The 23,176-nt window shown below is 41.3% G+C and overlaps 1 protein-coding gene across 1 annotated transcript; it reads right to left on the bottom strand.

The window, feature by feature from the left end:
* Window positions 1-336: 336 nt before the first annotated feature.
* On the bottom strand, window positions 337-22,368 carry MTHFD2 (methylenetetrahydrofolate dehydrogenase (NADP+ dependent) 2, methenyltetrahydrofolate cyclohydrolase). Its single transcript, XM_061211430.1, has 8 exons — window positions 22,264-22,368; window positions 7,073-7,257; window positions 5,497-5,619; window positions 4,721-4,873; window positions 4,195-4,302; window positions 3,268-3,360; window positions 2,758-2,883; window positions 337-1,570 (listed from the first exon to the last, which is right to left on the bottom strand). Exons 1-8 carry the CDS (start codon window positions 22,362-22,364, stop codon window positions 1,407-1,409), a joined length of 1,053 nt encoding a protein of 350 aa, XP_061067413.1. The 5' UTR covers window positions 22,365-22,368; the 3' UTR covers window positions 337-1,406.
* Window positions 22,369-23,176: the final 808 nt, after the last annotated feature.

Genomic DNA, 23,176 nt, shown 5'->3' with positions numbered 1-23,176 from the left:
CATTTATATATATGTGGTGGGGGGGGCTTGGCAAAACACATCAAGAACTCCTGTGTAAACTGAACATATGGTTTAGAAAATAATCAGAACAAGACTAACCACTTAAATGAATCTTACAGATTAAACTCCTGGCTTGGCACGACCTTTTGGGATGTAAGATTAAAAGGACTAGGCTGGTTTCTCCACAGCTCTTTAAACCAATTTGTTTAAGGCATCGGATTGGGTATTACCACATATAGGAATATTTAGGTTGATTACATCCAATGAGAAAAATTAGGTCACAACAAGATAGTAGCAGAAAGATACAGTATTTCAGAAACTCATTCTATACCAGTCAGAAGTGTTTTATTTAAAAAAACAAAATGAAACAAAGAAGTCCTTTAATCAGAAAGTCTGATTAAATTCAGTATTAACTCAAGTTCTCAAAAATCAATCAAGGAAAGCCAACAGATGCATCAGAGAAAAGCCGGCAGCTGTTGACAGTTCTTTGGTGGAAAAGTAAGTTGCACACTTATACAAGCTGCCCTAATGATCATCAAGCCCAAGTTATGTTTTCCAAATACAGGTTTCAAGACACACTAAAGAAACCATACAGACACCCCCAACAGTATAAAAATTTGACAGTGAAGTTTAAGGATGTAGGAAAGTCAAATATGACAACACACATGAATAATTTATAAAATAAGCCTTTCAATCCTAGAAAACTAAAATGGGGAAACCTCAGGAATGGTAACCAACATAAAACGAGGGCTAATAGCAAATGAAACAACCCCAAACATTTTCCCAATGACTAAGCTACAAAATGACAGCTTAGGAGACTATTAACATGTAGTTTTTCTTCTGGTTATCAATCAATACATATATTAAATTAGGGTAATTTTTTTTCTACTCAACTACCATCATTTCTTTCTTTTTTACCTTTTCCCTAATTTTCTCTTGCAACATTTTTCCTTTGGTTTGACCAGTTGAACTCAAAAGGTTTGGAACCTAAAGTGAGCATCAACTCATTATTGGAATAGCACTTGGGAAATGCAATCGTAGAAAAGACAAATTTGTGCAGCGTTGGTGGTATAGTGGTAAGCATAGCTGCCCTCCTAAAAAAGACAAATTTTAACTGAAGTGGTTGACAAAGTTAGGCAGCCATTCTCAATGTGACAGTGTCCCCCTGTTAATCAGTAGGTTAATGGCTTCTCTTGGCTGGATCCCATGACCCAGCACGATAGTGGCGTGCTCCCTGGTGGGTAACTGCAGAGCTATGTGTGCAAACACCCACCCATTTAAGCTTACAAATAAATAGAAAGCATTGTTTTAAACCATTTAAGTAGAATAAATATTGCATTTCTATTGGCCTGGTTTTCCTTGTGAACTAGCTTGGAGTGCTGTTCATGACACAGAAGACACAATAGTTAATTACTTGCTACTCCAAGCTCCTTAGACTTCAGTACTTCCCGCTCTTCAAGCCTCAGCACTTTTTTTGCAGCAATAATGGTATTCTTCATTAGCATTGCCACTGTCATGGGACCAACACCCCCAGGGACTGGAGTGATGTAACCGGCTTTCTTCCTGACTCCTACATAGAAATAAGACAGGTAGACTGCTTTAATTATGGCAAAGGAACTGTATGTACTTTATCATGGAAGAAGCATTCAAAGAAAAAGCAATAAAATACATAAGCATCTTCATAAGCCTCAAACTCATTTAAAAAAATCACAGCTACATTACTCAAGAGTAAAGGCTTTTGAACATACTAATATAAAATAACACACATATAGGGACTTCCCTGGCAGTCCAGTGGTTAGGACTCTGCTCTTCCACTGCAGGGGGCGCGGGTTCAATCCCTGGTGGGGGAACTAAGATCCCGCATGCTGTGCGGAGCGGCCAAAAATAAATAAATCAATAACACGCATATAATAAGCAGAGTTGTTCAGTGAATATTTATATATCTAAACAACCTATAATTTACCAGTCATACTTTTCCTCCATATTAAATCAACTTAAAAAGAAACATCTCAGTAGGTTAACTGTATGGGAAGTGTAACTATAATAATAATAAGCATTACTTCAATTAATACCTGCCTACAATATTTTCTTAATTTCATCCTATTTATTTAACTATACTGTTTGCCCAAAGCACCAAGCAAAGTAATTTTCTGGAAAATAAAAAGTAAGATTTTTTTTATTCCAATCTAAAGGGAAAAATACGTAGAAACCTAGGCTTGTGTCTGACTGCTTTAGAAGAAACAGAAAGCTAGCAATAGGATTATTGGCATAAAATTCAGATAAAATCAGAACTGAAAGGAGAAATCTACTAGCAAATTCCAAAATTTTAGTAATTTGGCTCTGTCCCATACTTTTAACATGCCAGGTCTGTGATATCTCCTCTCAGTATGAAAATGAGAAATCTGTAACACTTTTTAGGAGACTCAATAGTTTAGGAAAATCACTTCATTAAATTTTCAGACTTGTTAAAAGTCTTGAAGTTGTTTTAATTATAAAATAGCCCTAAGCGGAAAAAAACAAAACAATTCTCTGAAAACTCTATATCTGTTCTCCATAATCTGATGATACAAACACCTAAAATAATTCTAGAATGACTGTAATTGTTAAAAAGATTTTTCTTAATTAATTCTCATGGAAAGCATTTTAAATGGTATTACCAAGGTAACATAAGTTTAAAAGTTAAAATAGTCTGCCCTAAATGTCCAATAACAATAGTATTTATTGACTTTTATATTTTTAAAAAATTATAGAATTTACCTTCAAAATCCACATCTCCAACCAACTTGGGTTTAGCAGTTATGGGATCTTGAATTCTATTTATTCCCACATCAATGACAGCTGCTCCTTCCTTAATCATATCTGCTGTGATCAGATTTGGAATGCCTAGAAATGGAGATAGGAATGATCGGTTTAGTACTGAAAAGAAGATTCTTAGATAAGATTCTTATCTACTTTCAATTTCAAGAGACCTGGAAGAACGAATTAGCTTGTTTTACAAAAACCTATAAAAACTATTAACCAAGGAAACATTTAAATTTCATATAGTAAACAGGCTGTAGAAAAAACATTCATCCATCAAATCTATAATGGAATGCCAGAAATCAGTATTCCAACCACAACTCTCTCCTCATCTTTGTAAGCAGCTCAGATTATCAATCCTAGGAGAATAATGAATGGAACAGCAGTGCAGCAGGCAAATTCGAAGATGAGAGTCCCATCTTCACCCTCTGAGGTGACGTGCTCCCGCCCCTTCCCTGGTGCTCTTACCTGCAGCGGAGACCACAATATCTGCAAGAGCTGTATGTTTCTTCAGCTGCTCCTTGGGAGTATATCGATGAGATATTGTGACAGTGGCATCACCTATGAGTTAAAAAATATTTCCGAATCAAAGCTGGGATTGGATGAGATCTCAACTAGGCAAACCATGCGAGAAATTCAACATCTCTGAAAAAATAATTGACAGTTCCTGTGCCATACTTTCTGGGCAGCCAATTGTCATTTTTTAAAAAAAACAAATAAATTTCTTGTAACTTTTACCTGTTGGTCCTAGCTCTACCCTTTGGAGTCATACATCTTTAGATTTATTCCTTATCCTATTTAACAGCCTTTCTAAACAAAATATCACTAGAATTACTCAAGGATTTTTCTTAAAAGTATGCTGAAAGATACCTGGAAATATTTAGTTTTGACATTATTTCTGATATAATCATGTATAGTCATATTATGATAATCACATTAACTCTGATTTGAAGCTTTTTCTCAAATTAATAGAACTTGACACAATGATGACACATTACAGTAATATCAATTCAATTGTTTGCATTGGTCTAAGATTTTTTTCTACTAAATGGCACAGAACAGGACACTAACTTTGAAAAAGTTCTACTTCTTAGCTCCAACTATCAAAGCCATAACTGGAAATTCTAATTGTCTACAACCATACTTATACTCAAAACTCAAATTTCTGAGGCATATCTATCTCTGAACTAGTTCCATACTAGTGAATATAAATGAACTTTCAAGTGACACTGAGTACAGCTTCTCCTACAAAGATTACTCCCCAAGTACCTATTAACAAAATTACAACAAAAACAAAGTTTAACAAAGTTAACACTTCCAAACATCCACAGGGCAGTCTCTCAAGCGTCTCTCGTAAGGGAGAAGAGGACTCATCCCGGGGAGCAAAACCCTTACCTCCGGGGCGTTCGTGCGCCCCGTCCGTGTGCAGCAGCACTGCAATGGGCATTCCAACGTTTTTTGACCTTCCAGCCACAAGCACATTCTTCCCCAGGGTTGGAATACCTATGAAAAATAAATATATTTGCATTTAAGATAGTGCCTGATTATCTTAGAAAGAGCACCTAAGGAAAAGGAAGGCTGATGGCCTAGGATGTGACTCTAATTGTGATAATGAAGGAATTCACTAAGCTTATTGCCTCATCAGTCAACTGGACTATCACTCGCTACACACAGTGAAAGCTAAAAGGAAACATTTTATAAGCTGCAAAATGTTATGAGTGTGCACAATCACCACTATTAAAGCTTAAGTTTCCCTCAGAGGTTTCTGGATTAAACAGCAAAAACAGTTGTAGGCAACTGCTAAAGGAGTTAGGCTCTGGGGAGCAGGACTAGAGGCTGTGGGGTGGGAGTTTCCACTCTTTGCATGAATTTTTACCATTTGTAAGTACTGCCTTGATAACACTGAGACGGATATACCTACCAGTTCGCTTAATTATTTCCCACACACCCCATGGAGTAGCTGGTAACATGGAATTCTGGTCCAAACACATTCGCCCTACGTTAATTACATGAAAGCCATCAACATCTTTGTCTGGAGAAACAGCATTGCAGATCTTTCTCTCATCAATGTGCTCTGAAAAAGAAATCAGAGCAGTGGTCTTAAGTCACTGTTACGTAGTTAGCACTGCTTGACTCCAGCTTACCTGGTTTGCCACAAAAACCTATTCCGCTTTTACAGCTCGCCCCCATGACTTATTTCTTCATCTGCATATAAGGAACACACATCGAGCAAAGCCAAATGCCAAGATCAAAGCCAGTGTCCTGTTGTACAACTGCTTCCTTCCACTGTCCTTTGCTTTAAGATCTCAATACCAAATCAAGGAGTAATTGGTATTCTGAGTAGGTCTGTCCCATATCTAATAACATACTCACTCTCTTGAGTTTACCTCCCTTTTATGTCAAATCCACACAAGGGGCCAGTTGTATAAAGTAACAAGCCTCTCCATTCCTCAGAAATCATTTAAAATATTTATTTATTTGGCTGCACCGCGTCTTAGTTGCAGTATGCGGGATCTTCCTTGCAGCATGCGCGATCTTTAGTTGCGGCATGTGGGATCTTTGTTGCGGCATGTGGGATCTAGTTCCCTGACCAGGGATCGAACCCAGGTCCCCTGCATTGGGAGCACGGAGCCTTACTCCCTGGACCACCAGGGAAATCCCCAGAAATCATTTTAAATGGTGGTGTCCAAATCTCACCTGGAAGAGGCAGCTGAACAAGGAGGCCATCTACATTATCATCATTATTTAGTTTATTGATTAAATTCAACAGTTCTTCCTCTGAAATTGAAGCTGGTTTCACAATTGTCTCACTGTTGATTCCTATAAGAAAATTTCAAGGTAAAAAAAAAAAGAGGCATTTATTGAGACAATGCTACGTTGCCTGCCACGCTACCATCGAGGCTTTTTATCATCATACCCACCCTGGTAGCTGGAAAGCTTGAATCGGCTCACAAGTAACCTTAAGTAACTTCCCAAATACAAACACTAAAGAATACTAGCTTGATACTTTCTTGTCTTTTCTTTTTTAACGTCTTTATTGGAGTATAATTGCTTTACAATGGTGTGTTAGTTTCTGCTTTATAACAAAGTGAATCAGCTATACATATACATATACATATATCCCCATATCTCTTCCCTCTTGCGTCTCCCTCCCTCCCACCCTCCCTATCCCACCCCTCTAGGTGGTCACAAAGCACCGACTGATCTCCCTGTGTTATGCGGCTGCTTCCCACTAGCTATCAGTTTTATGTTTGGTAGTGTATATATGTCCATGCCACTCTCTCACTTTGTCACATCTTACCCTTCCCCCTAGCTTGATACTTTCTATATATTATACTACATAATCCTCATCAACCTCATTTTATAGACAAGGCTCAGTGAAATTGAAACACAAGCTGGCTGGTGACAAAGACAATCTTTCCAGTTCCAAAGTCCATGTTCTTTCCACTGTATCACACTACCTTCCATCCCAATGTCTTAGAAAGCCATGGCTTACTATTTTCTAGAAGTTCTAAAGGTTTTTCAATGAAAAGGGCAGGAGGCTTCAATCCTCAGTGATCAAGAATAGAGTATACCAAGGGCTCACAGTCCAGTAACACTGGCCAGGCACGCCAGAGGTTTCACAGCCCTTCAGAAGGGCAGGCACACGGTGCTCAGACCACTGACCCACAGAGAAGCGGGCAACGGCATAGCTGAGCCTACCCACCTCTGGTCTGCAGCCACACAGAGTCTGCAGTACAGCGAGACCTGGAACACAAGCCTCCCTTCACTCAGACCTGTGCCTTCTGCATTCAAACCTCCAACCACTTCTACACTGCTGATTTAACTGGCTTTGGAACCAACTGGTGGAGAAACCAAAGGCTATTTCAAAGAAGTCAGAGTCATTTCCTTCAAATTCATGACTGTGTTCTAGGCCACATCACTGAGGTCTCCTCAACCAAATGCTCAAACACCTCATTCAGACTCATTATTGCTCAAGGAAAGCAGATGTAAACTGTGTTCAAGGTCACCTATCAAATGTTAGACTAGAACAGAATTCAGACTACATTCCAGAAGACACCAAGAATACCAACCATATTCCTCCTGTCCTAGTATATAACCCTCCCCAGTAGACAGCCTGATTTCGTTATGACAAATATTTGGATACAGTTCAATCACATTAGTCTCCTCTGCCTGGGTTTTCTAATCAGAAAAAGGAATCATAAATTGCAATAGAGTTTGCCTCAGATAAGTCTCAGTTTAACAGCAGTCGGGGTCTGAGAGTGACACATACCCACATCGGCAGCTGCTCTGGTTTTGTTGAGGACATAGGAGTGACTTGCAGGATTCTCGCCAACCAGAACGACGCTCAGGTGCGGCCGTTTGTTGCCTGACGCCACCCACTCTTCCACCTCCTGCCGCACTTCCTGCTTGATCTGCTCAGCAAGTTTCCTTCCCGAAATGACAACAGCTTCATTTCTGCAGAAGGCAATAGAATCACAAAAACAAATAGCTTGAATCTTTGTAAAGAGTAAAGATCAGGCTACAAAAGTGTTATTAAATACCCAAAACTTCAGGAGGTGGGGGAGGGGGAATTGGAAGAAGGTGGTCAAAAGGCGTGGTGGACCCTCCTATCTGCAGGTTCTGCATTTGAGAATTCATTAACCATGGGTCGAAAACATTGGGGAAAAAAAAATTCCAAAAAGTTCCAAAAAGCAAAACTTGAATTTGCCCTGCACCTGGCAACTATTTACATTGTATTTACAACTATTTACACAGCATTTACATGGTATTAGGTATAAATAACCTAGAGATGATTTAAAATATACAGGAGGATAGGTTATATACAAATACTATGCCATTTTATATAAGGGACTTGACCATCTGGGAATTTTGGTATCCTGGGGGTTCCTGGAACTAAACCCCTTCAGATACTGAAGGATGACTGTACAAACTTCTAGTTATAAGATAAATAAGTACTAGGGACGTAATGTACATCCTACATTCTCAGTTAGTGAATTGGCTTTTAATTTATACATGCTTTTAAATCATTTCCCAGTTAGTGAATTGGCTTTTAATTTATACATGCTTTTAAATATATAAATTATACTATGCAGTTAAACCAATAAGCAATATACTAGACAAACCTCAAATACCTACCACTCCCTACAGCCCCTCCTGGAAAAGGAGGGGCTGTACGTCCAGTGTAGTTAACACTGCTGTATGATATATAAGAAAGTTGTTAAAAGAGTAGATCCTAAGAGTTCTCACCACAAGGAGAGTTTTTTTTTCTTGTCTTTTATATACCTATATGAGATGATGGATTTTAACTGAACCTATTGTGGTAATCATTTCACAATGTATGTAAATCAAACCATCATGCTGTACACCTTAAACTTATACAGTGATGCATGTCAATTATTTCTCAATAAAACTGGAAAAAGAAAAAGAAAAAAATTCACCAAACTTAAAGTTTAGAATACATAGCTCCTGATCTGAGGGACAACTGAAATCTGAAGGATAGGTTCAAAGTGGTAAATCTGTGTCCAGCTACTTATTTAGGAGGGTAAAGGTGGTTTTTTTTTTAATCTTTATTGGAGTTTAATTGCTTTACAATGTTGTGTTAGTTTCTGCTGTACAACAAAGTGAATCAGCTATATGTATACATATATCCCGATATACCCTCTCTCTCTAAGCCTCCCTCCCACCATCCCTATCCCGCACCTCTAGGTCGTCACAAAGCATCGAGCTGATCTCCCTGTGGAATGCAGCAGCTTCCCACTAGCCATCCATTTTACATTTGGTAGTGTATATATGTCCATGCTACTCTCTCACTTTGTCCCAGCTTCCCCTTTCCCCACTGTGTCCTCAAGTCCATTCTCTACGTCTGTGTCCTTATTCCTGCCCTGACACTAGGTTCATCAGTACCATTTTTTTTTTTAGATTAGGAGGATAAAGTTGATTGAAATAGTTACTATCATTAATCTGAAGCGTAGAGAGTTTAAGTAACTGACAGCTAGTACTTAACAGAAGTTGGGTCTCATGTTTAGCGCTTCTGAATCCAGAGTCTAGGCTCTTAATGCTACACCATCCTGCCTCTGATCATTGACAAATTGATAGGCCAAAAAAAAAAAAAAAAAGTTTTTTGTTGTTAATTTGCATTGTTTTATTTGATCACTCACCACTATGAGGTTAAATAGTTTTTCCTATATGCTTACATGCCATTTGTAGGTTGTGTTTTGCCCATGTTGTTAGAACCGAGTCATGTATCAAATCATTTCCCAGTTAGTGAATTGGCTTTTAATTTATACATGCTTTTAAATATATAAATTATGCTATGCAGTTAAACCAATAAGCAATATACTAGACAAACCTCAAATACCTACCACTCCCTACAGCCCCTCCTGGAAAAGACTTTCCTGATGAAGAATAGGGATTAGAAGGGGGACTAAGGCAATTCCATCTCATAGGTGGCAGTGTGCTCTACCCCGAGACCCCAGTGCCCCATCCACAGCTGACACACCAGGAGTAAGTATCTGATGTCAAGAACAACAATTTCTAGGCTGGCCAGCGGTCCAGCTGGTGCAAAGGTTTATTCACCAGGAGCAGTGGTAGTGAACTAGACCAGTAAGAGCTCCTCTCTGAACTACATTCACACGCTAGAACCACATGGATGAGAAACTGCTTGTTGGGGGTGAGACAATGAGAAAACTCAGATCTAGAAGAACCTTCAGTTCCCAAAAACATATTCAAATCTCTGAAAGCCTATCTCTTCCCAGTAAGAATTGGTAAGAACAATAAGAACAGCTCTTCCTGGTTCCAACGTGGAGGATTCCTGGTTTTCTTATTTCCACATATATGCTTAAAGTTCCCATTACTTAAAGTAGGACAAGCATCTATTCCTTAAGAAAAAACACCCCGGGGACTTCCCTGGTGGTGCAGTGGTTGAGAATCCGCCTGCCAATGCAGGGTACATGGGTTCTAGCCCTGGTCCGGGAAGATCCCACATGCCGCGGAGCAACTAAGCCCGTGCGCCACAACTACTGAGCCTGCACTCTAGAGCCCGCAAGCCACAACTACTGAAGCCCGCGAGCCACAACTACTGAAGCCCACGCGCCTAGAGCCCGTGCTCCGCAGCAAGAGAAGCCACTGCAATAAGAAGCCCGCGCACCGCAACTAGAGAGAAAGCCCGTGCGCAGCAACGAAGACCCAAAGCAGCCAAAAATAAATAAATTAATTAATTAAATATAAAAAAAAAGAAAAAGAAAAAACACCTCACTGAAAACAAGACTTTCCCTTTAGATTTTTGTCCCCAGTGTCATAAGGAATGCTCCAACCTCAACACCAATGAAGAATACGATTGTTTGAAACATTGAAACAATCTATTTCCCCTTATAGCAAGTATTTAATTCTCAGGGATAACATCAAGGTACTGGATATCTTGTATGGTCAGATATAATTAATTCTCAAGGCCACTGTTAATTAAAAACTTTAAAGCTTTAATGGTCTAAGCCTTCAATGCCTGCTTTTCAGTTGCATTGTGATTAAATACCTACTTTAAACCAAATCTCAATGTCTTAGATACAATGCAGTAATTTTATATCTAAACCTTATATTAAACATTAATTTGTATTTGCATCTTTTGAAGTATTAAGAAGATATCACACAGACACCCCTGAGCGGAAGTGTGGGTGAGCACTGCTCTTGTGGGGGTCCCAGGCGGACTTTATCAACCCCTCAGCGGAGGTAGTGGGTGAGCACCTTTCTCAGCAGGCTTACAAATCTCTTAGGAAGCGTCATGGCTGTACACCTTCCCTCCTGTCCTGGATTTCCCTTATTATCCTCCTTCTCTCCTGACTTCTTGGACTGTCTACTGATCCTTGAGCCTCCCAGCTGGCTTTGCCAGCACATTGGGTCTTGCTTCTTTTACTTCTGTGGAGAGGTAGCCCTCCTCAACATCAGAAGGACCATATCCTGAGGGGAGCTGTTGCCTTGTATTGTTATCACTGCCTTGTGGCCCTTCAGCCCTACCCTTCTATTTGTTTTTCTTATGTTTAATTGATAAAGTTAATCCATTTAGTTGGCTCAGGGCCTAGGTCTCCTCCCCCCCTCTCTGAAGGATTTAGGCCCTGGGACTCTAGTTGCTTTTTCTCCCACTGGCTCTTATTCCTTTCCTTGACTAATCCAAAGGACCTACTCAGGCTCACTGACCAGGCAGATTTCGGATGCTCACAGGGACCCCACTGTTGACACTGGGAGAATGGCAGGACAAATAACCTGGCCAGGATCCATCAGACTCCCATCTTATCAAGACATCCCAATAAAAAAATGCGGGCAACTACAAGCATCCCGAAGGACTCGCTGCTAGGATGTGTCACCGAGTCCAAGCTCGCCCTGCTCGCTGCACGACAGGCCAATAGATGGGAGATGAGGTGTTGAGACAAGGAATACGACTTTATTCGGAAAGCCGGCAGACCGAGAAGATGGCAGACTGAAGTCTCAAAATAACCATCTTATCGTGGTTTGGATGCCAGTTTCTTTCATAGCACAGAGAAGGGGAGGAGATGAGGAAATAAAGTGAAAAGGCCATAAGTTCTGCAAATATCACCTGGAATGGCCAGTCTCGGGGAGGGGACGTGTTAATTTCTTCTTTCTTGTAGCCATCCACAAGTGGAACAGGGTCCGGATGTTTCCCTGAACAAAGGCACTTTGGTTTAACATTCAGGCAGAGGGGCAGGGTTCCCCAAGGCAGGCCATTATGTATAGACAGTATCCTTTTAGTGAAAAAAAAGCAGCAGAAAGCAAAGGTTAAAGTAAAAGAAACAGGACTTCCCCGGTGGCGCAGTGGTTAAGAATCTGCCTGCCAATGCAGGGCACATGGGTTTGAGCCCTGGTCCGGGAAGATCCCACATGCTGCGGAGCAACAAAGCCAGTGCGCCACAACTGCTGAGCCTGCATTCTAGAGCCCGTGAGCCACAACTACTGAGCCTGCGTGCCTAGAGCCCGTGCTCCGCAACAAGAGAAGCCACCGCAATGAGAAGCCCACGCACTGCAACGATGAGTAGCCTCTGCTCACCGCAACTAGATAAAGCCCGCATGCAGCAACGAAGACCCAATGCAGCCAAAAATAAAAAAAATTAAAATAAAATAAATAAATAAAAAGATAAAGTAAATGAAACAGATCCAACATGTAGTCTGATTTGGCTCTTCCCTGTTACAGATGCATATTAACTAACTGGGGAAAATTTAGACAGGGTGGTTTAAGAAAAAAATTAATTTTCTTTTGCAATACTGTATGGCCCCAATACAAACTAGGGGACGAAGTGATCTGGCCAAAAAAAATTGGGTCATTGAATTACAATACCATCTTGCAACTGGACCTATTTTGTAAAAGGAAAGGTAAATGGGGGGAAGTCCCATACATCCAAACGTTCATGACCCTATTCCATAATCCAGGTCTAAAGAACTCCTGCTGGGTGTACCTGGCTCACACCCCTTTCAAAGTGCCTTCTTCACAGAAGCCAAATGTTTTAGATGATCTCTTTATGAGTCCACCTCCCCGAGAGGTCTACCGTGAACTCCTACCTCCCCCAATTGTGAGGGGGGACAGTCTTCCGGACCATTTACCCCTGATGCCGCATCCGGGGAGCTGGAGACACCAGACCCCCATAAATCAGCTCATGGATTTGGCTTTTGGAGTATTTAACAACAGCGAGGCAAAAAGGATTCAGGGACAACAGCAAAAAGCACAACAACTGGCAGCAGCCCTAATCCCTGCACCACCCCAGGGTTACCATCCTTTGCGAAGACCCATGGTGAGGACAGGATCCAGGAATGCTGGATCAGAGTCACTATCTTGCCAAAAAGCATCTGTTTTAAGTGTGACCAAGAGGGTCACTGGAAGCAGAACTGCTCCCAGTCCCAAAGGGGACTCGGGGCTCCCAAAGCAATGATGGCCAAAAGGATCGAAGATTGATGGGGCCCGGGACCCTCTCTGGCTCCCAAAGGACACCTGGTCATTTCTCCGGAGAAGCCTCGGGTAACCTTTGACATGGAAGGTAGGAAAGTTATTTTCTTATTAGATACCTGGGCTGCCTACTCCGTGCTGACTGATTTCCCTGGACCCTTGTCCTCCACAAGCTGTATAATAACAGGGATTGATGGAAAGCTCTGAACCAGTGATTCACTCCTCCCCTCAACTGCTTGCTAGGAAATTTTACCTTTGCACATCAGTTTCTGCTCATGCCTGAGTGCTCCCTCCCCTTGTTGGGAAGGGACTGGCTCACTAAATTCCCGACAATAATCCAAGCTGGAGATCCTCACAGAGATAGCACCCACCAAGAAAAACAATTGCTCTTGGTCAGAGGAATCTACCTCAGTCCCAAGTGAGAGATCTACATTCCACCCCATCTAAGTTTTTAAACTATGGGCTGTTAAACTAGTTCATAGTTCAAGAACTAAAGGTCGCTTTCTTCTGCATTCCCCTGCACCCCAGTATCTCTTTGCCTTTGACTGGACAGATCCAGACACTGAAATGCCATGAATGCCTCCACTCTGTGTGCTTATAAAATTCAAGCTGAGGGTGCTTACATGATAGGAATGGAATGGACCAAAAAAAAAAGGAAAAAACGTGGGCTAGAAATTGTCCAGCTACCTTTAAAAATGCGATCACATGAGGCCGTAGGCAAGCCGCCTCAGACCAAAGGCCTGACTGAGGGCCATAATTTAAAAATTTCTTAAACCCAGGGAGGATCCCCAAAAGTGTTTGTAAAAATGGGAGGCCACTGGTCTGACTAAGCTAACCATACTTGATAGAAATTTGGGGGAAGGACTTCTCCCCTAAGCTAAATGAGGAAAGTAAAACATTCCTCAACATAGGTAAATGGGTATAGCAGTCCTTCAATATCATTGAGGGAGCCACCCAATTTAAAAAAAAGAAAAAAAAAAAAAAACTGTCCTTATTTTACAAATCTAGTCTTTACAGGACCAGAGATGTAGCTCCAAAAACAAATACAAAGCTCACAATCCTTTTACCACTCCCAAAACCTTCCCTATTTATCTGAAGAGGCTTGTAAGTATTAAACAAAGGGGAAACAAAGTCATCCTAGGAGGAACTTACCTGTGCCTTTGAGATGCAAATATCCTACCTGTTTTTTTCCAGGAACCCTTATCTCTGCCATCTTTTTAAAATGCAAATTTTGAAAAAGGCGGTAAATAATTTGGAACTTGTCATGGACAAATAAAAATCTTAGTATCTTTTCCATAAATATTAGTAAAAAGGGTTTAGCCATCTAGACAAGTGAGCTTTATTTGTTCCACCTGCCAGAAACCCAATTTTAATCCAACCTCCTTTGTAGACTGATGCTGTACCTGACTCTTGGCTAAAATTTTGGAATGGGAACTATGAGGCCTCTGGGTTTGTTTGTATGTTTGTATGTATCTATGTGTGTGCTGTAGATGTATGGTATTGCCAAAAATTAATTCAAAAAAGAGCTCTATTTAGTTGATTTAAAGAAAATTAAGTGCTTATACAGATACTTAGAGATAGAAAGTAATCTGGCCAGAATGAACTTCAGGTTCATGTTATCTGTAAAATATTCAGTACTAAACTGATATCTGGTATTGAAGGTGGCTTAAGCTTGTTGGTTTGATTAATATAGACATGTCTTTAGAGTCATCAATGTTAAGTATAATACTTCTGTTGTGGGCTTCCCTGGTGGTGCAGTGGTTAAGAATTCACCTGCCAATGCAGGGGACACGGGTTCGAGCCCTGCTCTGGGAAGATCCCACATGCTGCAGAGCAGCCAAGCACGTGCACCACAACTACTGAGCCTGCACTCTAGAGCCCGTGAGACACAACTACCGAGCCTGCATGTCACAACTACTGAAGCCTGCGCACCTAGAGCCCGTGCTCCGCAAAAAGAGAAGCCACTGCAGTGAGAAGCCTGTGCACCGCAACTAGAGAAACCCGGAGCGCAGCAACGAAGACCCAACACAGCCAAAAATAAATAAATAATAAATAAATAAATAAATAAATAAACTTACTTAAAGAAAAAATACTTCTGTTGTACCTAGATTTACTAGACCTTATTATATCTATTGCAAATTTGTTAGCAAATTTAGTTATGGGAGTAACTCAATGAGGAAAAAACTTTTAAGGAAAGTAAGATATGTGTTTTCAGTAAAAGAACATGTGAGGAATGAAAAAATACTGAGAAGTTATGCCATTTTTGATAACAGATTGTGTGAGTTTCTTTGCCTTTAATCTGTATTTGCTTTTGAGATCTCTTGACACTTTGGTTAAGAAATAAGTATTGTCTCATAGTGACCAATGATTTTATTTGATCAAGTGTTTTAAACTTTTTGACAAACTTCCCAAATGTCAAATTTTAATTAAAGTTCTTCTGACTTTCAACTAACTTTGGGGTGCTTTAGAGGGCCCCTGAGGCATCTCAGAGAGAAATATTTAACTAGTATTATTTAGTATGTTAAATTACATAGACAGCATTATCACATGAGTAATAAACCTATTTAAAAATATACTGTATGGATGAATGTTATTAATATAGACATTCTAAAAATTATATAAAGGTTCTAAAATTTGGATATGTCCTGGTATAATGCTATAGTTCTAGTTGTTATCTTAAAATGTTCTATGTCACAACAGTAACCAAGCTTCTTTATCAATTACACTGTAATCGGATATTTAACCTTTTAAGTCTTTCGTCATTTATAGACAGTTACTATTGTACTCTGATGCTCTTCCAAAAGTGCTTCATCTTCAAGAAGATTCATAGGGAGGCTACAGAAGCAGTTCCACATCAAGATGATGGCTATGCAATGATTAGAGCTCATGTCAACTTAAAACAAGAAGCTGTCCTGCTCCTGGGGCCCCTAGATCAGGCATCCAGAGATTTGTCACTCCCTGACAGGCAGGGTTGATGCCCCTACTCAGCCCTGAAGCAGCTACAGATGACAGACCATTGCCCCTCTGTTTCCCATAAGATTATGGGAGTAAAATCTCTGAGCGGGGAATGAGACAGGAAGGGGGCAGGGCACAACCTTTTAAAGAATGACATAGCCAAGGACATGACATAAATTGGCTAGAACCAGCTAGGTCCAAGATGGTGGACAAGTTGTCTTCCACCAAACCTTGAGCCTCAGTATACGCTCATTGTAACACATCAGCACACTAAATGACACACCCACACGACAGTTCCAAGGCCGACCATAAAAGGTAAAAAAATGGGCAGTGGCTCAATTCCTGGAAATCCCGACCCCTTCCCCAAAATAGCTGGGATACTCCTTCCACTCATCAACCTATGAAATTACCCACTCCTATAAAAACTGACAACCCCATACCCTGCTGCCTCTTGCCTTCTGAGATGGCCCACCCTCTGTCTAGTGAGTGTGTTTCTCCCTGAATAAACCTTCTTTCACTTAAAAAAAAAAAAGAAGAAGATATCACAATTTTATAGCAAACCTAATGCATTTACTCGATTTTACATGATAATTCTAGCAGAGCACAAAATATACAATAGCATTTCATATATACTCATGATATATTAAGGAACTAAAAACATGTTAATATTTACAAATCCAATTCAGATTTAGGGTTGAGGAGGACTTCTTTAAAAGGGCTTTGCTGCTGTCACTGTTTGCAGATGACATGATACTATAAGTAGAGAATCCTAAAGATGCTACCAGAAAACTACTAGAGCTAATCAATGAATTTGGTAAAGTAGCAGGATACAAAATTAATGCACAGAAATCTCTTGCATTCCTATACACTAATGATGAAAAATCTGAAAGAGAAATTAAGAAAACACTCCCATTTACCATTGCAACAAAAAGAATAAAATATCTAGGAATAAACCTACCTAAGGACACAAAAGACCTGTATGCAGAAAATTATAAGACACTGATGAAAGAAATTAAAGATGATACAAATAGATGGAGAGATATACCATGTTCTTGGATTGGAAGAATCAACATTGTGAAAATGACTATACTACCCAAAGCAATCTACAGATTTAATGCAATCCCTATCAAACCACCACTGGCATTTTTCACAGAATTAGAACAAAAAATTTCACAATTTGTATGGAAACACAAAAGACCCCGAATAGCCAAAGCAATCTTGAGAAAGAAAAACGGAGCTGGAGGAATCAGGCTCCCGGACTTCAGACTATACTACAAAGCTACAGTAATCAAGACAGTATGGTACTGGCACAAAAACAGAAATATAGATCAGGGAACAGGATAGAAAGCCCAGACATAAACCCATGCACATATGGTCACCTTATCTTTGATAAAGGAGGCAAGAATATACAGTGGAGAAAAGACAGCCTCTTCAATAAGTGGTGCTGGGAAAACTGGACAGCTACATGTAAAAGAATGAAATTAGAACACTCCCTAACACCATACACAAAAATAAACTCAAAACGGATTAAAGACCTAAATGTAAGGCCAGACACTATCAAACTCTTAGAGGAAAACATAGGCAGAACACTCTATGACATAAATCACAGCAAGATCCTTTTTGACCCACCTCCTAGAGAAATGGAAATAAAAACAAAAATAAACAAATGGGACCTAATGACACTTAAAAGCTTTTGCACAGCAAAGGAAACCATAAACAAGATGAAAAGACAACCCTCAGAATGGGAGAAAATATTTGCAAATGAAGCAACTGACAAAGGATTAATCTCCAAAACATACAAGCAACTCATGCAGCTCAACATCAAAAAAACAAACAACCCAATCCAAAAATGGGCAGAAGACCTAAATAGACATTTCTCCAAAGAAGACAAACAGATTGCCAACAAACACATGAAAGAATGCTCAACATCATTAATCATTAGAGAAATGCAAATCAAAACTACAATGAGATATCATCTCACACCGGTCAGAATGGCCATCATCAAAAAATCTAGAAACAATAAATTCTGGAGAGGGTGTGGAGAAAGGGAACCCTCTTGCACTGTTGGTGGGAATGTAAATTGATACAGCCACTATGGAGAACAGTATGGAGGTTCCTTAAAAAACTAAAAACAGAACTACCATACGACCCAGCAATCCCACTACTGGGCATATACCCTGAGAAAACCATAATTCAAAAAGAGTCACATACCAAAATGTTCATTGCAGCTCTATTTACAATAGCCAGGACATGGAAGCAACCTAAGTGTCCATCAACAGATGAATGGATAAAGAAGATGTGGCACATATATACAATGAAATATTACTCAGCCATAAAAAGAAATGAAACTGAGTTATTTGTAGTGAGGTGGATGGACCTAGAGTCTGTCATACAGAGTGAAGTAAGTCAGAAAGAGAAAAAGAAATACCGTATGCTAACACATATATATAGAATCTAAAAAAAAATAAAAGTGGTCATGAAGAACCTAGGGGCAAGACGGGAATAAAGACATAGACCTACTAGAGAACAGACTTGAGGATACGGGGAGAGGGAAGGGTAAAGCTGGGACAAAGTGAGAGAGTGGCATGGACACATGTACACTACCAAACGTAAAATAGATAGCTAGTGGGAAGCAGCCGCATAGCACAGGGAGATCAGCTTGGTGCTTTGTGACCACCTAGAGGGGTGGGATAGGGAGGGTGGGAGGGAGGGAGATGCAAGAGGGAAGAGATATGGGGACATATGTATATGTATAACTGATTCACTTTGTTATAAAGCAGAAACTAACACACCATTGTAAAGCAATTATACTCCAATAAAGATGTTTAAAAAAAAAAGATAACTGTAATAAAATCTTAAAAAAAAAATAAAATAAAAGGGCTTTGCTGATACAAATACCCCTGGCAACATTCTTGATCTATAGTAATACCTGCCCCGCACCAGAAATAGATTCCCGACCCTGGAATAGAATAGAGTGAAAGATTACTTTAAAAGGGCTTAGGACAGTCATTTATATTGAATGAAATAACAAATAAAGTGCCAGGCATGTGGGGACTTCCCTGGCAGTCCAGTGGTTAAGACTCCGAGCTTCCAATGCAGAGGGCGGGGGTTCGATCCCTGGTTGGGGAACTAAGATCTCACGTGTCACATGGCATGGCCAATAATAGAAAATAAATAAATAAAGTGTCAGGCATATATATTCACTAAAAATTAATTTCTAACTCTGTTGGCTAAATTTATACACACACATCCTTAATATACAATAGATATATTTATCTATTTATACACTCATAAGGATAGTTTTATAAAAATAATCAGTGAGTAGGACTTAGATTGCACTTCATTTAAAAAAAATTTTTTAAGTTCCTTTTGAAAGCAGTAAACTTAGAGAAAATGGTAACAGCATATTTGGGCTAAGCATGATATAATAAAGTTAAGGACACAGGGTTCTGGGAGAATCCAGTGTTCCAAGTTCCAAAGGCAACTTCTGGATGTTATGCCAATTTGCTTAAAAAAAAAAAGAAGTCAAAGAGTAACAAGAACCAAAACAAAGCCACAATGCAATGAGTATCTTTTATAACATAACTGTGTTTTAGCCCTCGCCTGCATACCACAACTCTGCCAAATGTGAAACACAGTCCTGAGAGGGAGTCATTACCTACTTTCCCAACATTTTTTTTTTTGCCAATGGGCAGATAAAGTTACTGCTACCCCAAAATAAATGGAAATGGAGACTGAGATCAGTCCCACGGGGAATCCAAAATTTATTAACCATATTAGCTAACACGTTTAGGAGTGCTTTCACAGATGTGTTTAGAAAAATTTCCAATAAAATTATGAATCAACATACTAGAAAGAAGAGGACTATCTAAATAAAATTAAAAACTGAAATCCAAGTCAGAAGCATCTTCACTTTCCTTCTAATTCAATAGTTTACAGTACTGTAATTTTCCATGAAAAATTAATATCAGGTGCATTTTACAATTCATGATCAACTTATTTTGGAAAGAGTTCTGTTATCTACTAATTAATGGAACCAGTAATGAGTGAACAAAGACACAAAGGGGGATGGATCTAACATCTCTTAAACACGAGATATTTTGCTTAGAGTTTTACACACATTACTCTCAGTTACCTTGGGACTATTATAATAAGCCTGTTATACAGAACAAGAAACTGAGGACAGTAGAAACAAAATTCAAACACAAACTTCTGCCTCCAAAGTCCATTTTTTTCTTTACCTCACTGTTGCCTAGACTACAGTACTATCTCTCTAACCATGAAAACTCTCACACTACCCACCCCCAAAAAAGGGAATACATTCAGACCCATATTTTTTTTTCATTTCTGTTCAATTTTATTTTATTTTAACATCTTTGTTAGAGTATAATTGCCTTACAATGGTGTATCAGTTTCTGCTTTATAACAAAGTGAATCAGTTATACATATACATATGTCCCCATATCTCTTCCCTCTTGCATCTCCCTCCCTCCCACCCTCCCTATCCCACCCCTCTAGGTGGTCACAAAGCACCAAGCTGATCTCCCTGTGCTATGCGGCTGCTTCCCACTAGCTATCTATTTTACATTTGGTAGTGTATATATGTCCATGCCACTGTCTCACTTTGTCCCAGCTTACCCTTCCCTCTCCCCGTATCCTCAAGTCCATTCTCTAGTAGGTCTGCATCTTTATTCCCGTCTTGCCCCTAGACCCATACTTTTTAAAAGATGTTTTAATTTTACCAGCTAGCAGTAATCAAAGCAATACATTAGAACACTGAATACCAAATGTACTTATTGCCTTCAGAGATGTGGAAACCTACATTTCATTCAGAAAAGGCAGTGAAAGGAAGGCATTTGCTTTTTTGTTTTTTATAAATTTATTTATTTTGTTTATTTATTTTTGGCTGCGTTGGGTCTTTGTTGCTGCGCGCGGGTTTTCTCTAGTTGCGACGAGCAGGGGCTACTCTTCATTGCGGAGCCTGGGCTTCTCATTGCGGTGGCTTCTCTTCTTGCAGAGCACAGGCTCTAGGCGCGTGGGCTTCAGTAGTTGTGGCTTATGGGCTCAGTAGTTGTGGCTCGCAGGCTCTAGAGCGCAGGCTCAGTAGTTGTGGCACACGGGCTTAGTTGCTCCGCGGCATGTGGGATCTTCCCGGACCAGGGCTGGAACCCGTGTCCCCCGCATTGGCAGGTCGCTTCTTAATCACTACGCCACCAGGGAAGCCCCAAAAGCAAGGCATTTGTTACTGGAGAGTGTGAGCAAACTGTTCCAGTTCTTTAGGTAAGGAATTGGAGTATTTTTATAAATCTCTTTTCAATCATGAAAGCACATGTGGCCAGAACTCAGGAAGGTAGGAAGAGGGAAGAGAAGAGACAGTAATGAAAGATGGGGCTGGAAAGGCAGGTCAGGGTCAGACAAAGGAAATCCTTAAATGTCCCCTCTGAAGTCTTCTTTCAAGAACGCATTAATCCCCATTCTGTGCTCCAACAGCACCTTGGAAACGTCTCTAATAGCATTTTTACACTGACTGGAAATTACATTTTCTGCCACACGTACGTGTTCTGCCTCTTGACAAGTATGGGAGTTCCACTAAAGAAAACCGCTTTTACCATCTCTGAATTCGCACAGCCTAGCACAGTGCCTGGATAAAGGGGCTGCTGTTACAAGGCTTAGGTCTCTGCAGTGTAAAGGCTCTAAAGATTGACGGGAAAGAGGGTGCATAGCTTTAGGGAACGAAATCACAGCTCCCCCTCCACCCCCCCCCAAAAAAAGATTCTTCAACCTAGGTTTAGAATAGGAATTTGAGGTCCAAAAAAATCAGGAAATATTTATTACCTCCCTAAGAAAACGCAAACAGAGCTTTCCCTCTTCTCTTCCCGGGCGTTTACCACCTCAATTTACTCGGTCTGGCACTGACCAACTCCGGGTGGGCTGCAGTCAAAGTCCTGGTGACCACAACACATTTATTCTCTTGGGAGGGAAAGGGGCAGCTTGTAGAGCAGCGCGAGCCACACCCACGACCGGGAGAAGGAGGGAAGTGCTGGTACCCGGCGAGCAAGGCTCCGCCCTAACCGCCGCCGCTAGGGTCCCGGGAAGGGACGGCTCACGGAAGGTGGCTCACTCACAACTCTTCCCCGCGCTCGCCAAAACATCTCCTCTGCTTTCCCGCTCTTGGTATCAGGGCCAAGGGCGACCGGCAGGTTCTGGCCGGTGACCTCCGTATGCTCCCAGGTAAGTCGCGGCGCCCCAGGGCCCGCCAGCACCTCCGCTCCACACCGTGGGCCCCGTTCAGCCGGCGGACTGGCTTTGAGACAGGGCGACGCCCGGAGCCTGCAGGAGACCGGCTCCTCCGAAAGGCGGGCTCCCGGTTTCAGCCCACACAGCCGAACGAGCGCCCTGGTGGTAGGCTGCGGCCACTCTGGGATGCCACGTCGCCCCGCCACACCCCTCTCGGTGGCCACCACCTCCTGGGACGGAGATGCTCATGAAGGGAGTCCCTGGGCGGGCCCCGTGCTCGGTTCCCCTCGGATTTCCGCGCTGACACAGCCCCCCGACCCTCTTACCGAACTGCCGAGAGGTGGAAGGGGCGATGGTGGAGGCGGCAGCTCTGCGCCGGCCGGAGCAGCCGGGTGGCCAAAGCGGATAAGAGGGACGCTGCAGCCATGGCCAGCGCCGGGAGGGAAAGGCGCGCCGGCCCTGCGGTTATACCGCTGCCGCGTGGCAGGCCCCGCCTCCTGCCGGCACCCATTGGTCCCTGCGGCTCTCCACTTGCAGTCTGTTGGGCCGCTGGAGCTGAAGGAACCGATCGGTTGTCTTCCTTTAAACGTAGAGAAGCCCAGTAAAGCCATACTTGTGACTGGAGCAATAAGAGCCAAGAGCGAGGCCCTGCATGGTTCCGAAGGCTCGATAGCTTGCCGAGACTGGCTGAGGAAGGCAAGCCCCTGCCAAACGTTGTCACGGAAGCTCGGCCAACGCGTTCATTCACTGCCCAAATATCTGAGTGCCTACTGTGTGCCAGGCGCTTTAATAGTGGATAAAAAGATAGGCAGATGGAATAGCAACTAATAAGTGCAGAAGAATGATGCAGTTAGAAAACGACTATTTGACAAAATCATAGTAAAAATTGAGAATCATCAATGGATGTCAAAACAACTGAGTGAAGTTGGATGAGGACCAAGTTATTTACATATAGTGTTACCAGATCTTGCAATAAAAATACAAGATGCCCAATTAAATTTGGATTGGGAGGAGGGGTCATACTTTACTAAAAAGGTATTCGTCTGTTACCTGAAATTCAAATTAAACTGGGCTACCTGTATTTTATCTGACTGGCCGCCCTATTTGCATAGTCTCAAAGTATCTCTCCCACAGAGTATTTTTTTAATAGCAAAGGGGGGGACTTCCCTAGTGGTGCAGTGGTTAAAACACTCCGCACTCCCAGTGCAGGAGGCTGGGGTTTGATCCCTGGTCAGGGAA

Source organism: Eubalaena glacialis, chromosome 14 (genome assembly GCF_028564815.1).
Source record: "Eubalaena glacialis isolate mEubGla1 chromosome 14, mEubGla1.1.hap2.+ XY, whole genome shotgun sequence".
NCBI lineage: Eukaryota > Metazoa > Chordata > Mammalia > Artiodactyla > Balaenidae > Eubalaena > Eubalaena glacialis.
This window is presented reverse-complemented; position numbering and strand designations above follow the sequence as displayed.

Bases quoted from the DNA above. Each gene is read 5' to 3' on its own strand.
- MTHFD2 (XM_061211430.1), bottom strand. From the start codon at position 22,364: ATGGCTGCAGCGTCCCTCTTATCCGCTTTGGCCACCCGGCTGCTCCGG. The intron at 7,258-22,263 runs GTAAGAGGGTCG...TGCCTTCTGCAG, and splicing joins TTCCACCTCTCGGCAGTTCG to AAATGAAGCTGTTGTCATTT. The intron at 2,884-3,267 runs GTAAGAGCACCA...CTCCATTTCTAG, and splicing joins TATTGTGGTCTCCGCTGCAG to GCATTCCAAATCTGATCACA.